Source organism: Cuculus canorus, chromosome 37 (genome assembly GCF_017976375.1).
Source record: "Cuculus canorus isolate bCucCan1 chromosome 37, bCucCan1.pri, whole genome shotgun sequence".
In the NCBI taxonomy this organism is placed as follows: domain Eukaryota; kingdom Metazoa; phylum Chordata; class Aves; order Cuculiformes; family Cuculidae; genus Cuculus; species Cuculus canorus.
In genome coordinates this window covers 1,046,446-1,062,309 of record NC_071437.1, presented here as the reverse complement: position 1 = coordinate 1,062,309, position 15,864 = coordinate 1,046,446, and the positions used below count along the sequence as shown (strand labels likewise).

The 15,864-nt window shown below is 59.6% G+C and overlaps 2 protein-coding genes across 2 annotated transcripts; one reads left to right on the top strand and one right to left on the bottom strand.

The window, feature by feature from the left end:
• The first annotated feature begins 549 nt into the window (after positions 1–549).
• HNRNPL (heterogeneous nuclear ribonucleoprotein L) lies at positions 550–10,246 on the top strand. Its single transcript, XM_054052937.1, has 13 exons — positions 550–807; positions 1,915–2,033; positions 2,592–2,829; positions 3,598–3,685; positions 3,808–3,902; positions 3,997–4,069; positions 7,045–7,116; positions 7,533–7,813; positions 7,899–8,020; positions 8,820–9,021; positions 9,604–9,661; positions 9,854–9,949; positions 10,029–10,246. Exons 1-13 carry the CDS (start codon positions 550–552, stop codon positions 10,085–10,087), a joined length of 1,761 nt encoding a protein of 586 aa, XP_053908912.1. The 3' UTR covers positions 10,088–10,246.
• A 926-nt stretch (positions 10,247–11,172) lies between these two features.
• On the bottom strand, positions 11,173–15,392 carry ECH1 (enoyl-CoA hydratase 1). Its single transcript, XM_054052938.1, has 10 exons — positions 15,339–15,392; positions 14,039–14,156; positions 13,337–13,425; positions 12,995–13,119; positions 12,862–12,910; positions 12,704–12,768; positions 12,519–12,589; positions 12,132–12,203; positions 11,897–12,047; positions 11,173–11,309 (listed from the first exon to the last, which is right to left on the bottom strand). The coding sequence occupies exons 1-10, from the start codon at positions 15,355–15,357 to the stop codon at positions 11,205–11,207; spliced, it is 864 nt and encodes a 287-aa protein (XP_053908913.1). The 5' UTR covers positions 15,358–15,392; the 3' UTR covers positions 11,173–11,204.
• Positions 15,393–15,864: the final 472 nt, after the last annotated feature.

Below are 15,864 nucleotides of genomic sequence, written 5' to 3'. Positions count from 1 at the left end.
TCAGGGGGGGTGTCCCTTCCCAGTTTGCCCAGTTCGGGGGGGGGTGTCCCTTCCAGTTTGCCCAGTTCGGGGGGGGGTGTCCCTTCCAGTTTGCCCAGTTCGGGTCCCATAAGCCCCTTCGGCCCCGCCCCCTCCCGCGAGCACCAATCAGCGCTCTCTCCGCTCTGACTGACGCGCGCTCCGCCCAATGGGAGCCGCGCGCGGGGGGGCGGGGCCAGAGCGCGGGGCGATAACGAAGGGCGGGGCGGACGCTGCCTCGCGCCCAATCAGGGCGGTGGGCGGGCTCGCCGCCTCCCTTCCATCCAATCAGCGCGGCGCGGCGGGTTTGATTGACAGACGCCCTGGGCGTGGCTACCCTTAGTGGGCGTGGCTCGAAGGCGGCGCTGACCAATGGGAAGCGCGGCGCGAGTCGGTTGACGCGAGGAGTGGGCGTGGCTATGGTCAGTGGGCGTGGCCTGCGCGGCCGGCGGGCCAATGGGGCGCGCGGGAGGCGGTGATGGACAGGCCCCGCGCGCCAATCGCGGCGCGGCGGGGCCGGAGAGGGGCGCCATGTCGCGGCGGCGGTGGCGGGGCCCGCAGAGCGGCGAGGGAGGCCGGGGCGATATGGGGAAGATGGCGGCGGGGGGGGGCGGCTCGGGGCGATACTACGGCGGGGGAGGAGGAGGAGGAGGAGGAGGCGGCGATGGAGGAGGAGGAGGAGGAGGAAGAGCTCCCAAACGTCAGAAGACTGAAAACGCGGAGCCGCCGCCGCCGCCTCACGGAGGGCCCGGGGGGGGCGGGGCCGGAGGGGCCGGAGGGGCCGGAGCGGTGAGGAAGGGGGGGGCAAAAGTAGGGGTGGGGGGTCAGGAGGGGTTTGGGGGTTCAGGAGGGGATTAAGGGGACGGGACAGGGTTTGGGGGTTAAAAGTGTGTTTTGAAGCCATCAGGAGGGGGTTTGGGAGGTCAGGAGGGGGTTTGGGGGGTCAGGAGGGGATTAGGGGGGTCAGGAAGGGATTAAATGTGTCAGTAAAGGGTTTTGGGGGTCGAAAGTGTGTTTTGGGGGGGTCAGGAGGGGATTAAGGGGGTCGGGACAGGGTTTAGGGGGTTAAAAGTACGCTTTGAAGCGGTCAGAAGGGGGTTTGGGTGGTCGGGAGTGGGTTTGGGGCGTCAGAAGGGGATTAAGGGAGTCAGGAAGGGATTAAATGTGTCAGTAAAGGGTTTTGGGGGTCAAAAGTGTGTTTTGGGGGGGTCAGGAGGGGTTTAAGGGGGTCGGGACAGGGTTTGAGGGGTTAAAAGTGTGTTTTGAAGCAGTCAGAAGGGGGCTTGGGGGATCAAAAGTGTGTTTTTGGGGGGTCAGGAGGGAGGTTGGGGGGTCAGGAGGGGATTAAGGGGTTCAGAAAGGGATTAAATGTGTCAGTAAAGGGTTTTGGGGGTCAAAAGTGTGTTTTGGGGAGGTCAGGAGGGGATTAAGGGGTCGGGACAGGGCTTTGGGGGGTAAAAGTGTGTTTTGAAGCAGTCAGAAGGGGGTTTGGGGTGTTAAAAGTGTGCTTTGGGGGGTCAGGAGGGGATTAAGGGGTTCAGGAAGGGATTAAAGGGGTCAAGAGAGGGTTTTGAGGGTCAAAAGTGTGTTTTGAGGGGGTCAGGAGGGGATTTTGGGGGTTAAAAGTGTGTTTTGGGGTTAGGAGGGGTTTAAGGGGTTCAGGAAGGGATTAAAGGAGTCAGGAGAGGGTTTGGGGGGTCAGAATTGTGTTTTGGGGGGTCGAGTAGATTTGGAGCTGTTGGGGGATTGAGGAGTCAAACGGATTTGGGGGGTCAAAAGTGTATTTAGGGGGTCAGGATGGATTTAGGGGGTGTCGGGATAGATTTGAGTGGGGTCGGGATGGATTGGGGGAAGCTGTTCTGAAACCATTCCGTGGGGGTTTTTTTTTCCCGCCAGGAAAACTATGAGGATCCGCACAAAACTCCGGCGTCTCCGGTGGTTCATATCCGTGGGCTCATCGACGGCGTCGTAGAGGCCGATCTGGTGGAGGCCCTGCAGGAATTCGGGCCCATCAGGTGAGGGATTCGGGAATGCCAGGATTGGGAATGCTGGGACCGCTCTGGCTCTCTCCGAGCCAAGAAAGGGAGGGATGGGAATGCTGTGCCCATTCTGGTGCCATCAGGTGAGGGATTCAGGAATGATGGGATTGGGAATAGTGGGATTAGGAGGAATGGAATGCTGGAGTTGGGGATGTTGCATCCGTTATAGGCTCTCTTCAGGACTATAAAGGGAGAGAGCGGGAATGACGGGAGGCACCGCACCTCCGTCTCTCTCCCCACATCTCCTCCTCTCTAATCACATCTTTTTTATCTCCCCACGTCTCCGTCTCTCTCCCCACATCTCTCTCTCCCCACGTCTCCGTCTCTCCCCCCACATCTCCGTCTCTCCCCCCACATCTCCGTCTCTCTCCCCCTACATCTCTCTCTGCCCCCTACATCTCTCTCTCCCCCTACATCTCTCTCTCCCCCTACATCTCTCTCCCCCATCTCCGTCTCTCCCCCCACGTTTCCATCTCTCCCCCAACATCTCCGTCTCTCCCACCTCCTCCTCCTCTCTCCCCGCTCCGTCGGCAGTTACGTGGTGGTGATGCCGAAGAAGCGCCAGGCGCTGGTGGAGTTCGAGGACATTTTGGGCGCCTGCAACGCCGTCAACTACGCGGCCGATAACCAGATCTACATCGCGGGACACCCGGCCTTCGTCAACTACTCCACCAGCCAGAAGATCTCGCGGCCCGGCGACGCCGACGACTCCCGCGGCGTCAACAACGTCCTCCTCTTCACCATCCTCAACCCCATCTACTCCATCACCACCGTGCGTGCCGCAGCGCCGGGATGGCCGTTGGGAATACGGAGCGCTTGGAGGGGGGGGGGAAGGAGTTGGAGAGACCCAGATTCGGGGGTGCCGAGAGTTGGTGGTGCCAAGATTTGGGAATATATAGACGTGATAGCACTGAGATTTGGAAATACGGAGATTTGGTGGTGTCGAGATTTGGGAATATTAAGATTCCTTGGTGCTGACATTTGGGAATATGTAGATCTGCTGGTGTTGAGATCTGGTGGGGCCAAGATTTGGGAATATTGAGACTCAGTGGTGCTGAGATTTGGGAATATCAAGATTCAGTGGTGTAGAGAGTTGGGAATATCCAGGTTCGGTGGTGCCGAGAGTTGGGAATATCGAGATTTGCTGGTGCCGAGAGTTGGTGGGGCTGAGATTTGGGAATATCGAGATTTGGTGGGGCCGAGATTTAGGAATATATAGACTTGGTGTTGCCGAGATTTGGGAATATCGAGATTGGGTGATGCTGAGAGTTGGGAATATTGAGATTCCGTGGTGCCGAGATTTTTGAGTATCGAGATTTGGTGGTGCTGAGATTTGGGAATATTGAGATTTGATGGTGTGGAGAATTGGGAATATCAAGATTTGGTGGTGCTGAGATTTGGGAATATGTAGACTCAGCGGTGCCGAGACTTGGGAATATCGAGTCTTGCTGGTGCTCGGGGTTTGGGAATCCGGGGCGCTCGGTAGTTCCGGGATTTGGAACACGTCCCTCACTGCTTCCCGGTTTCTGGTTTCCGGCAGGATGTGCTCTACACCATCTGCAATCCCTGCGGCCCTGTCCAGAGGATCGTCATTTTCCGGAAGAACGGCGTCCAGGCCATGGTGGAATATCCTACTGGAACGGTCTGGGATGCGCTGGGGTCAGGGATGCGGGATGCGCTGGGGCTGGGGATGCGGGATGCTCTGTGCCGGCAATTCCATATCCCTGGAATTCCTTAACACCGCCCACATTCGACTCGGTGCAAAGCGCCCAACGCGCCAAAGCGTCCCTGAATGGAGCCGACATTTATTCCGGCTGCTGCACGTTGAAGATCGAATACGCCAAGGTGAGCGTTGCCGCCGGCAAGCACGGAATCACTCCTGGAATTCCGGCACCGCGTCTCCCTGCCGGAATGCTCACCTCCCGCCTCCTTTTCGCAGCCCACGCGCCTCAACGTCTTCAAGAACGATCAGGATACGTGGGATTACACCAATCCCAACCTCAGCGGACAAGGTAATCTCCGACGGGATCCATCCGCATCCGGGCGGGAACGGTGCGGAATGTTGGCTGCACGGGGCCGGGTGGGATCGAGGCCAAAAAGTCGTGCGCGACACTTCGTTCCGGCGGTCGGGAAATGGGGGTTGGATTTGGGATATGAGTTTCCGATGCTTTGGGAGGTGAGGGGAAATGCTGTTGCTTGGCTCTTCCCAACGGGATTTGCCAAACTGGGATTGGCGGTACCATTCCGTTGGGAAAACAGCCTGCGTCGGGAAAGCCGGAGACGGGAGGCATTGTCTGCCTTGAGGTGGGGGGAAAAAATACCCCACGGATGCCGCCCTCGGGAAGCGGATGCCGCCCAGTCATCCGCACCCTCGGAATCCGCATGCTTTAAGTCCCGGTGCCGTTGGGATTCTGGGATTGGGAGCGGATTTAGGGATGCGGGAGTCTGCCGGACACCCCGGAGCCGCAAGCAACGGGGATTCCCGGGGTTAGGGAAGCTCCCGGCTGGAATGCGGGCGGAGGGCGGGGAGGGCCGGGAAGCGGTAACGTGGCCTTTCCCAGCTCCGAGCACATAATTCCAGCGGAAGTGCCCGCGGATCCGCTTCGGCACATCCCACACCACACAGGGGTAGGAAGAAAACACCCAGAGCACTCCGAAACAAGCAGCACCTTGAGCTCACTACATCCCGGACACCACACGGCATTCCAAGGACGCTCCAGAGGGGAAAAAGAGGCGCGAGCGGCGCCGCAACAACCAGTTTTCCATGTCCTTCCCCACGAGCGTTCCCAGAAGTAGGAAAATCCCAGCCCGGAGCGGCCTCAAAGCAAAGGCAGCAGCGTTTTTGTTTTTTTTTTGCCGGAGCAGATCTCGTGGCCCTTCTCCGGGAGCGCTCCCGGAACGATTGGCTTCCGGAAGGCCATTCTGTTGCTTTTCCCGCCTCCGGCCACAACTCGCCAAGCGGAAACACAAAATTCCAACCCCAAATCTAAATCCACACAGGTCCAAAAGGCAGAAAGGGCCGAGGCCGCCCGCGGCTCCGCTCCCGGACACAGTTTTCCGAGGGGACCCGTTGATTTTTTCCCAAGGGGACCCACTTTTTCCAAGGAGACCCATTGATATTTTTTCCAAGGAGGCACATTCATTCTTCCAAGGGGACACATTGGTTTTTCCAAGGGATCCCTTTGTTCCAAGGCACCCGTTTTCCAAGGAGACACATCACTTTTCTGAGAAGACAGTTTTCCAAGGAGACACTTTCCCAAAGGAGACACAGTTTTCCAAGAAAACGCATTCCTATTTCCAAGGCACCACATTCCTTGGTCCAAGGAGACACAGTTTTCCAAGGAAATGCACTCATTGTTCCAAAGAGGCGCGTTCATTTTCCCAAGGAGACACAGTTTTCCAAGGAGACACAGTTTTCCAAGGCAACACATTCACGATTCCAAGGGGACACGGTTTTCTGACACAGTTTTCCAAGGCGACACATTCCTTTTTCCAAGGAGACACAGTTTTCCAAGGAGACACTCGTTCCTTTTTCCAAGGAGACACAGTTTTCCAAGGCGACACATTCATGCTTCTAAGGGGACACGGTTTTCCAACACAGTTTTCCAAGGAGACAGTTTTCCAAGGCGACACATTCCTTTTTCCAAGGAGACACATTCATGATTCCAAGGGGACACGGTTTTCCGACACAGTTTTCCAAGGAGACACAATTTTCCAAGGCGACACGTTCCTTTTTCCCAAGGAGACACAGTTTTCCGACACAGTTTTCCAAGGAGACACGTTCCTTTTCCCAAGGAGACACAGTTTTCCAAGGAGACACATTCACGGTTCCAAGGGGACACGGTTTTCCGAGACAGTTTTCCAAGGCGACACATTCACGCTTCCAAGGGGCCACGCTTTTCCACTGGTTTCCAAGGGGCCACATTGTTCCAAGGCGACACTTTTCCAAGGATACACCTCATTTTTCCAAGGATACACCTCATTTTTTCCAAGGGGACACGCTATTCCAAGGACACACGGTATTCCAAGGACACAGGCGCCCCTTTCTCTCTCTCCTCTTCCCTCTCCCAGTTCCTCTGGAGGAGCCAAGCCAACCGTGGGCCGTTGTTATTCCGGAAAAGCCGGAATTCCGTAGGGCTGGCGTCGGTCGGGGCGCGGTGGGGGCCGTGATTGTGACTCTGCCACCCTGTGACACAGGGACGACAACTCTCCCAACTCACTCTTGACGCCTCCGAAGGGTAAGAGAAATCCGGGAATTTCTGTTATCCCAACGGATCCCCCTCTTTGCGCTTCCGCCGTGAGTAAAAGCCCTTCCCGAAGCTTTGGATTCCGGCTGGGGATCGGACAGGACGGAAAGCTGACCCAGGATCGAACGGGAGGAGAACTGTACGGTGATCCCAGCGCTTCCGGGATGCTTTGCCGACCGGAGCGGGAATTCCTCGATTATCCCTTAATTTCTTAGCGCTGGATGAAAGGAGGATTTGGGGAAGCGGAGAAGCCGGCGGCATTCCGGAGGCCGGGAGCACAGAGTGGGGTGGGAAGAGCGGGAATGGGAGCCCGGGATCGGCCCCTCGCTCCGACTGGGGCGCTCTGTTCTCTTTGGGATTTGAGTTCGGAGCACAGGGATTTGTGGCCTTTGGGATCGCTCCGTTCCTCTTGGGATTTGGGTTCGGAGTGCAGGGATTTGTGGCCTTTGGGATCGCTCCGTTTCCTCTGGGATTTGGGTTTGGAGTGCAGGGATTTGTATACTTTTGGGATTGGCCCCTTTGCTCTGTTCCCTCTGGGATTTGGGTTCGGAGCACAGGGATTTGTGGCCTTTGGGATTGACCCCTTCGCTCCGTTCCCTCTGGGATTTGGGTTCGGAGCACAGGGATTTGTGGCCTTTGGGATCAGCCCCTTTGCTCCGTTCCCTTTGGGATTTGGGTTCGGAGCGCAGGGTTTTGCTTCCCATCCGGAATTCATGTCTCACTTTTCTTTCCACCCGCAGGAGATCCCGGTGGGAATCCCAACAAACGGCAACGGCAACCACCGCTCCTTGGAGACCACCCTGCGGAATACGGTACGGCATCGCCCGGCAGGGTGGGCGGCTCCGCAGGGATCCCTGTGGATCCCTTCCAGCTCAGGACATTCCGTGAACGTTGGGATTGTCCCATAGGATGGGAGTTGGACCCCATGAATCCCATGATCCCTTCTAGCTCAGGACATTCCATGGACATTGGGATTGTCCTACGGGACAGGAGTTGGATTCCATGAATCCCATGAGCCCTTCCAGCTCAGGATTTTCCATGGACATTGGGATTGTCCTACGGGGCAGGAATTGGACTCCGTGATCCCTTCCAGCTCAGGACGTTCCATGAACGCTGCGATTGTCCTATGGGACAGGAGTTGAACTCATTGACCCCCATGGATCCCTTCCAGCTGGAGATGTTCTCCGATGGGCAGAATCCCGTCGGATAATCCCGCCCTCTCTTGCAGGAGGGCCTCACGGCGGCTACCACAGCCACTACCACGACGAGGGCTACGGGCCGCCGCCGCCGCACTACGAGGGCCGTCGGATGGGCCCCCCCGTGGGCGGACACCGGCGCGGCCCCGGTCGTTACGGCCCCCAATACGGGCACCCACCTCCCCCTCCGCCGCCGCCGGAATACGGCCCCCACGCCGACAGCCCCGTGCTCATGGTCTATGGGTTGGACCAATCCAAGATGAACTGCGACCGCGTCTTCAACATCTTCTGCCTCTACGGGAACGTCGAGAAGGTTTGGGAATGGTTCCCGGGGGGTGGTTTTGGGGTCGGAGAGGGCGGATTTGGATTTGGGGGCGTCGTTTTGCCTCGTTTTCCAGGTGAAGTTCATGAAGAGCAAACCGGGAGCCGCTATGGTGGAGATGGCGGACGGTTACGCCGTGGATCGCGCCATCACCCACCTCAACAACAACTTCATGTTCGGGCAGAAGCTCAACGTCTGGTAGGTACCGGGAGAGAGCCCCCTTCCCGCCGTTCCAACCTCATTCCCACCTCTCTAAGCCCCCTTCCCACCATTCCAACGTCGTTCCCGCCTCTCAAAGCCCCCTTTCTGATGTTCCGAGCCCTGTTCCCACCATTCCAACCCCATTCCCACCTCTCTAAGCCCTGATCTCACCATTCCAGTCCCCCTTCCCACCATTCCAAGCCCCGTTCCCACCTCTCTAAACCCCAATCCTGCTGTTCCACCCCCTGATCCTGACGTTCCAATCCCCTTTCCCACCATTCCAATTCCTTTCCCACCGTTCCAACCCCCTTCCCACCTCTCTATTCCATTTCCCCCCCCCCAACCCCATTTCCCACCATTCCAACTCCCTTCCCACTTCTCCAACCCCATTTCCCCCCTCCAATCCCATTTCCCACCTCTCTAATCCCATTTCCTGCCTCTCCAACCCCATTTCCCCCCTCTCTAACCCCCTTTCCCCCCCTCCAATCCCATTTCCCACCTCTCCAATCCCATTTCCCCCTCTCCAACCCCCTTTCCCCCCCTCCAATCCCATTTCCCACCTCTCCAATCCCTTTTCCCCCCCTCTAACCCCCTTTCCCCCCTCCAATCCCATTTCCTGCCTCTCTAATCCCATTTTCCCCCTCTCCAACCCCCTTTCCCCCCTCTCTAACCCCCTTTCCCCCCGCTCCAATCCCATTTCCCACCTCTCTAATCCCATTTCCCCCCTCTCCAACCTCCTTCCCTGCTCTCTAACGCCCTTTCCCGCCGTCCGGACTCCGGCGTTCCGTCCCGGCAGCGTCTCCAAGCAACAGGCCATCATGCCGGGGCAGTCGTACGGCCTCGAGGACGGCTCCTGCAGCTACAAGGATTTCAGCGGCTCCCGCAACAATCGCTTTTCCACGCCGGAACAGGCGGCCAAGAACCGCATCCAACACCCCAGCAACGTCCTGCACTTCTTCAACGCACCCCTCGAGGTCACCGAGGACAACTTCTACGAGGTGACGCCCTTCCTCCTCTTCCTTCTTTTTCCCTCCTTCCACCTCTTCTTCCCATCATTCCTCCTCCTCTTCCTCCTCCTTCTTTTTCTTCCTTCTTATCCTGTTCCATCTTCCTCTTCCCTCCCTTTGTCTTCCTCCTCCCCCTCCTCTCTTCCTCCTCCCCCTCTTCTCTTCCTCCTCCCCCTCCTCTCTTCCTCCTTCTTCCTCTCTTCCTCCTCCCCTTTCCTCTCGTCTTCTCTTCTTCCTTCTCTTCCGTTTCTCACTCCTGCTTTCTCCCTTTTTCTTCCTTTTCCTCCCCATCTTCCTTATCTTCCTCCTCTCCTTCCTCATCTTCCTTCTCTCCCTCCTCCTTTTGCTGCTTTTCCTCTTCCTTTCCTCCTTCCTCATTCCTTCTCCCTTTCCTTCTCTTCCTTCTCCCTTTTCATTTCCTCACTTTTTCGTCTCTTTCCCTTCCTTTCTTTCTCTTCCTCTTGATTCTTTCCCTCTTTTCCTTCCGATTCTCCCTCCCCTTCCTCCTCCTCGTCCTCCTCTTCCTCTTCCTTTTCCCCTTCCTCTTCCTCCCACTGACCCTGTTTCCCCCAGATTTGCGATGAGCTGGGGGTGAAGCGACCCTCGTCCGTCAAAGTTTTCTCCGGGAAGAGTAAGTGCGGGATCCTGCGCTCTCCCCTAATCCCAAGGGATATTCCCCTTTTCCCCAGGGGATTCCCCTTTCCCCCCGGGCTCTCCCCTCATCCCAAGGGATTCCCCTTTCCCCCCGGGGATTCCCCTTTCCCCCCGGGCTCTCCCCTAATCCCAAGGGATCCCCTAATCCCTGGGATCCGCCCCCCCGCAGGCGAGCGCAGCTCCTCGGGGCTCCTGGAATGGGATTCCAAGAGCGACGCTCTGGAGACTCTCGGCTTCCTCAACCACTTCCAGATGAAGAATCCCAGTAAGTCGGGGCGGGGAGGAACTGGGGGGAAGTGGGGGGGCCCCGACCCCCCCTCACCCCCTCTCTTTTCCTGCCGCAGACGGACCGTATCCCTACACGCTCAAACTCTGCTTCTCCACCGCTCAGCACGCCTCCTAACACACAAAATCCCCCCTTTTTGCCCCAAAATCCCCCTTTTTTTCCCTCAAATCCCCCTTTTTTGCCCCAAATACCCCTTTTCCCCAAAAATCCCCTTTTTACCCCAAAATACCTTTTTTCCCCAAAATCCTTTTTTCCCCAAAATCCCTTTGTCCCCCCAAATCCCCCCTTTTTGCCTCCAGAAACCCATTTTTTGCCCCCAAATCCCTTTTTTTGCCCCCACATCCCCCTTTTTCCCCCAAATCCCCCCTTTTTCCCAAAAATCCTCCTTTTTTCCCCCAAAATCCCCTTTTTTTGCCCCGACCCCCCTTTTTTTAGGCTGAGGGGCAGCAGCGCCCCCTCCTCCCCCCCAATAAATGTGTTTGGAAACTCTCCCGGAGGGTTTGGGGTGAATTTGGGGGATTTTGGGGTCTTTGTGCCCGGGGTGGGGGGGGCAAAGGGGGGGCTCCCAGTGCTCCCCAGTGGCTCCCAGTGCTATCCAGTGCCCCCGACAGCGTTCCCAGTGCCCCCCCAGTAGCTCCCAGTGTCCCCCCAGTGCTCCCAGTGGCCTCCCAGTGCCCTTAGTGCACCCTCGTGGCCCCCCCAAGTGCTCCCCAGTAGCTCCCAGTGACCACCAGTGCACCCCTGCTCCTCCCAGTGCCCCCCCAGTAGCTCCCAGTGCCCTTAGTGCACCCCCATGGCCTCTCCCAGTACCCCCCAGTAGCTCTCAGTGCTATCCAGTGCCCCTCACAGCGTTCCCAGTGCCCCCCAGTAGCTCCCAGTGCTATCCAGTGCCCCTGACAGCGTTCCCAGTGCCCCCCCAGTAGCTCCCAGTGCCCCCCAATAGCTCCCAGTGCTATCCAGTGCCCCCCACAGCGTTCCCAGTGCCCCCCAGTAGCTCCCAGTGCTATCCAGTGCCCCCCCAGTAGCTCCCAGTGCTATCCAGTGCCCCCCACAGCGTTCCCAGTGGCCTCCCAGTAGCTCCCAGTGCTATCCAGTGCCCCCCACAGCGTTCCCAGTGGCCTCCCAGCAGCCACCAGTGCCCCCCTGCTCCCCTGGCGACCCGTGAGGAGTCAAGAGAAGGAACTGGGAGCACTGGGATTTACTGGTGCGGCCGCCCGGGCTCCTCACGGCCCGTTTAGAGTTTGGCGAAGGTGACGCTCTCGGGGCCGCGTTTCTCCAGCGCCGCCTGCGCCGACTTCAGCACATCCTCAGTCTGCAGCATCGCCATGTTCCACGTCGCCTGGCGGGATCCGGGGATTATGGGATGGACGGGATGAGGGGATGGAGGGGATGGGATGGAGATAGAGGGGATGGATGAGATGGAGATGATGGGATGGATACGATGGAGAGGATGGGATGGATGGAATGGAGATGGAGGAGAGGGGATGGAGGAGAAAATGGGATGGAAAAGATGGGAGATGAATGAGGTGGGGATGGAGATGATGGGAGGGGATGGAGATAATTGGATGGGGATGGAGGCGATGGGATGGAAGAGATGGTGAGGATGGGATGGAGATGGAGGAGAGGGGATGGAGGAGATGATGGGATGGAAGAGATGGAGATGAATGAGATGGGATGGAAGAGATGGAGGGGATGGAGAGGATGGGATGGAGATGGAGAGAAGAGGAATGGAGATGATGGGGATTGGGATGGGGATGGAGATGATGATGGGGATGGGGTCTGGACCCCCTTTGGGACAGGGATGGGACAGGATGGGGTTCGGCCGCCCTTCAGGGCCACCCGGATATGCCGGAGGGCCACCGAGGTTGAGGAGATGGGGCCACCATCTCCCCGAGGGCGGTGGGACATCGCCGGGGGGTTCCTCACCATGAAGCGGAGCCCATCGGAAACGGGGTGGTCCCTGGAGAAGAGCAGGTTGACTTTGGTGCCCTGCACGGCCACGGGGCTGCGGGCGGCGATGGCCGAGGCCAAGTCCAAAGCTCCGTCCAACAGCGTCTCCTTGTCCGGGAAGACTCGGCTGTGGGGACAACAAGAGGGAGGGGTTGGTGGGACCTTCCCGATGGTGGGGACACCGTGGGGTGGGGTGGGGTGGGTGAGGTACCTGACCAGCCCGCACGTCAGAGCCTCCGGAGCCAGGAGCTTCCGCGCCGTGAAGGCCAACTCGTTGACGAGGCTGCGGGATTGGAGAGGGAATGGGGGCATCTGGAGGGGGTTTGGTGGGATCTGGGGGAGGTCAGTGGGATCTGGAGGGGGTTTGGTGGGATCTGGGGGCGGTTGGTGGGATCTGGAGGGGGTTTGGTGGGATCTGGGGGAGGTTGATGGGATCTGGACGGGGTTTGGTGGGATCTGGGGGAGGTCAGTGGGATCTGGGGAGGGTTTGGTGGGATCTGGGGGCAGTTGGTGGGATCTGGGGGAGGTCAGTGGGATCTGGGGGTGGTTGGTGGGATCTGGAGGGGGTTTGGTGGGATCTGGGGGCGGTCGGTGTCACCTCTGGCTGCCCAGGATCTTGGGGAGACGCTGGAGAGTGCCCACGTCGGCCGCCAGCCCAATGTCCACCTCCTGCCGGAGCAACCGGGATTGGGGACATCCAGGGGGTGTCTCGGGGACATCCAAGGAAGCCCCCAGGACGTTCCAGGATCCATAGGGTGGTCCGTGGGTCCATCCCAGTCCTACCTTCACCTGGAACCAGGCGTCCTCACTGCAGTAGCGGATGTCACAGGCAGAGATGAGGTCAACTCCTGCCGGGAGAAGGACCTTCATCCATGGATCCAGGAGGAACCTCATCCATGGATCCAGGAGGAACCTTCTCCGTGGATCCCATTTCCACTCACCGGCTCCGATACAGGCTCCGTGCACAGCCGCGATCACGGGCTTCGGGCACTGTGGCAGAGGAAAAAAATGGGATCAGGGATCCGGAATCCATCCCGGTGTCCGTCCCGGTGTCCGTCCCAGTGTCTGTCCCACCTTCTCCAGCACCGAGAAGGTCTCCTGGAACTCCTGGATCTTCTGGCGCAGTTTCCAGGCTCTCCGAGCCGTGTCCTCGCCCTCCACAGCCAGAAACTCCCGACCCAAGTCCGAGAGGTCGATCCCTGCCCGGAGATGGGTCACCCCAACTGGGACCCAACTGGGAACCCCAAAATCCCTCCCAGTTTGGATCAGGGATCCCCAAATCTCTCCCAGTTGAGCTCCATGTCCCCAAATCCCTCCCAGTTGGCATCGAGGATCCCAAAATCCCTCCCAGTTGGGTTCATGGCCCCCCAGTTCATCCCAGTCTGGCCCAGGGCTCCCGTATCCGCGGGGATTCACCGGCAGTGAAGACGCTTCCGGCTCCGGCGATGACAACGGCGCGAGTCGAGGAGTCCTGAGCGATGTCCTGGAAGCATTCCACCATCTCCCTGCGGAATGGGAGCACTGGGAGTGGGACTGGGAGCACTGGGAATGGGACTGGGGGCACTGGAAATGGGACTGGGGGCACTGGGGGCACTGGGAGTGGGACTGGGGGCACTGGGAGTGGGACTGGGGGCATTGGGAATGGCACTGGGGGCACCTGGAGCACTGGGAATGGCACTGGAGGCATTGGGAATGGGACTGGGAGCACTGGGAATGGGGATCTGGGGCCACTGGGGGCATTGGGAATGGGATTGGGGGCACTGGGAATGGGACTGGGGGAACTGGGGGAACTGGGAATGGGGATCCAGGGAAACTGAGAGCACTCGGAATGGGGATCTAGGGAAACTGGGAATGGGGATCTAGAGGGAACTGGGAGCACTGGGAATGGGGATCCAGGGAAACTGAGAGCACTGGGAATGGGGATCTCTGGGAACTGGGAATGGGGATCTAGAAGGAACTGGGAGCACTGGGAATGGAGATCTCTGGGAACTGGGAATGGGGATCTAGAGGGAACCGGGAGCACTGGGAATGGGGATCTAGGGGAACTGGGAATGGGGATCTAGAGGGAACTGGGAGCACTGGGAATGGGGATCTAGAGGGAACTGGGAGCAGCGGTACCTCCAGAAGGCGGAGCACATGGCGTTCCTCTTGTCCGGTCGGTTCAGCTCCACCAACAGCAGCTGCTCCCGCGGCCGCGACACCCGCAGCGCCCGCAGAGCCCCCGCCAGGCCCTGCCCTGCAGCCCAGTGTCAACTGGGACCCACTGGGACCCACTGGGAGGGGCTGGGGGGGACGGGAGAGGGAGTAGAGAACACTGGGAGGGACTGGAGAAGGAGTGGAACTGGGAACTGGGAGCCACTGGGGAGGTACAGGAGAGCCACTGGGGAACACTGGGGAGGGGCTGGGGAGACACTGGGAGCCACTGGGGATATATTGGGGGGCACTGGAGTGACACTGGGAGGCACTGGGAGCCATTGGGAGCCACTGGGGTGGTACTGGAGGGACACTGGGAGCCACTGGGGATGTATTGGGGGGCACGTGGGGCACTGGAGTGGCACTGGGAGGCACTGGGAGCCACTAGGGTTATACTGGGGGGCACATGGGGTGGCACTGGGGGACACTGAGGGCTACTGGGGGGTCATGGAGGGGTACTGGGAACCACTGGATGTCACTGGGAGCACTGGGGGGCCATGGGGGGGCACTGGTGGACATTGGGAAACCACTGTGGTGACACTGGGAGTCACTGGGAGCAACTGGGGGGCACTGGGAGCCCCTGAGGGGCACTGGGGAGCACTGGGGTGTGTGTTGAGGCACTGGGGGCCACTGGTGGACACTGGGAAACCACTGGGTTGGTACTGGGAGCCACTGGAGGGCACTGAGAGTCACTGGGAGCCACTGGAGGGGCACTGGGAGCCATTGGGAACTACTGAGGTACGCTGGGAGGCACTGGGAGCCACTGGGGGGAACTGGTGGAGTCTGAGGGGGTCCAGGGAGGGTTTGGGGGTGTTTTGGGGGGTCAGGAGGGGTTTGGGGGTGTTTTTCGGGGTCAGGAGGGGTTTAGGGGTGTCTTGGGGGGGGCCAGAGAGGGTTTGGGGGTGTCTGGGGGGATCAGGAGGAGTTTAGGGGTGTCTTGGGGGGGTCAGGAGGGCTTTGGGGGTGTTTTGGGGGGTCAGGAAAGCTTTCAGGGAGTCCGGGGGGGGTTTAGGGGTGTCTTGGGGGATCCAGGGAGGGTTTAGAGGTGTTTTTGGGGGGTCAGGAGGGGTTTGGGGGAGTCCGGGGGGGTCCAGGGAGGGTTTGGGGGTGTTTTGGGGGGTCAGGAGGGGTTCGGGGGGGTCTGGGGGGGTCAGGAGGGTGTCTGAGGGGGTCTGACGGGTTCGGGGGTCCCGGGGGGGGTCAAGGTCACCCCCTCCCCACTCACGTCCGATCCCCGCCGCCATCGCCCCGCCCCTCGAAACGTCACTTCCGGCGAGGGCGGGGCGGAAGCGACTCCCTCCCCTTCTCCCCCCTCTCCTCCGCCCCTCCCGCGGGGGGGACTGGGGGAGCATGGGGGGGGGCACTGGGAGGCACTGGGGGGGCACTGGGAGCCATTGGGGGGCACTGGGAGCCATTGGGAGGCAGTGGGGGGGGCAGTGGGAGGCACTGGGGAGCACTGGGAGCCATTGAGAGGCAGTGGGGGGGCACTGTGAGGCACTGGGAGCCATTGGGAGCTATTGGAGGGCACTGGGAGGCATTGAGAGGCACCAGGGGGGCATTGGGAGGCACTGGGAGCCATTGGGAGGCAGTGGGGGGGCAGTGGGTGGCACTGGGGGGCACTGGGAGCCATTGAGAGGCAGTGAGGGGCACTGGGAGGCACTGGGAGCCATGGGAGGGCACTGGGAGCCATTGGGGGGCAGTGGGGGGGCACTGGGAGGCACTGGGAGCCATGGGGGGGGCACTGGGAGCCA

Bases quoted from the DNA above. Each gene is read 5' to 3' on its own strand.
- HNRNPL (XM_054052937.1), top strand. From the start codon at position 550: ATGTCGCGGCGGCGGTGGCGGGGCCCGCAGAGCGGCGAGGGAGGCCGG. The intron at 808-1,914 runs GTGAGGAAGGGG...TTTTCCCGCCAG, and splicing joins GGGCCGGAGGGGCCGGAGCG to GAAAACTATGAGGATCCGCA. The intron at 9,950-10,028 runs GTAAGTCGGGGC...TTCCTGCCGCAG, and splicing joins CTTCCAGATGAAGAATCCCA to ACGGACCGTATCCCTACACG.
- ECH1 (XM_054052938.1), bottom strand. The intron at 12,590-12,703 runs GTAGGACTGGGA...TTGCTCCGGCAG, and splicing joins ACGCCTGGTTCCAGGTGAAG to GAGGTGGACATTGGGCTGGC. The intron at 12,048-12,131 runs GTACCTCACCCA...TTGTCCCCACAG, and splicing joins CTGACGTGCGGGCTGGTCAG to CCGAGTCTTCCCGGACAAGG.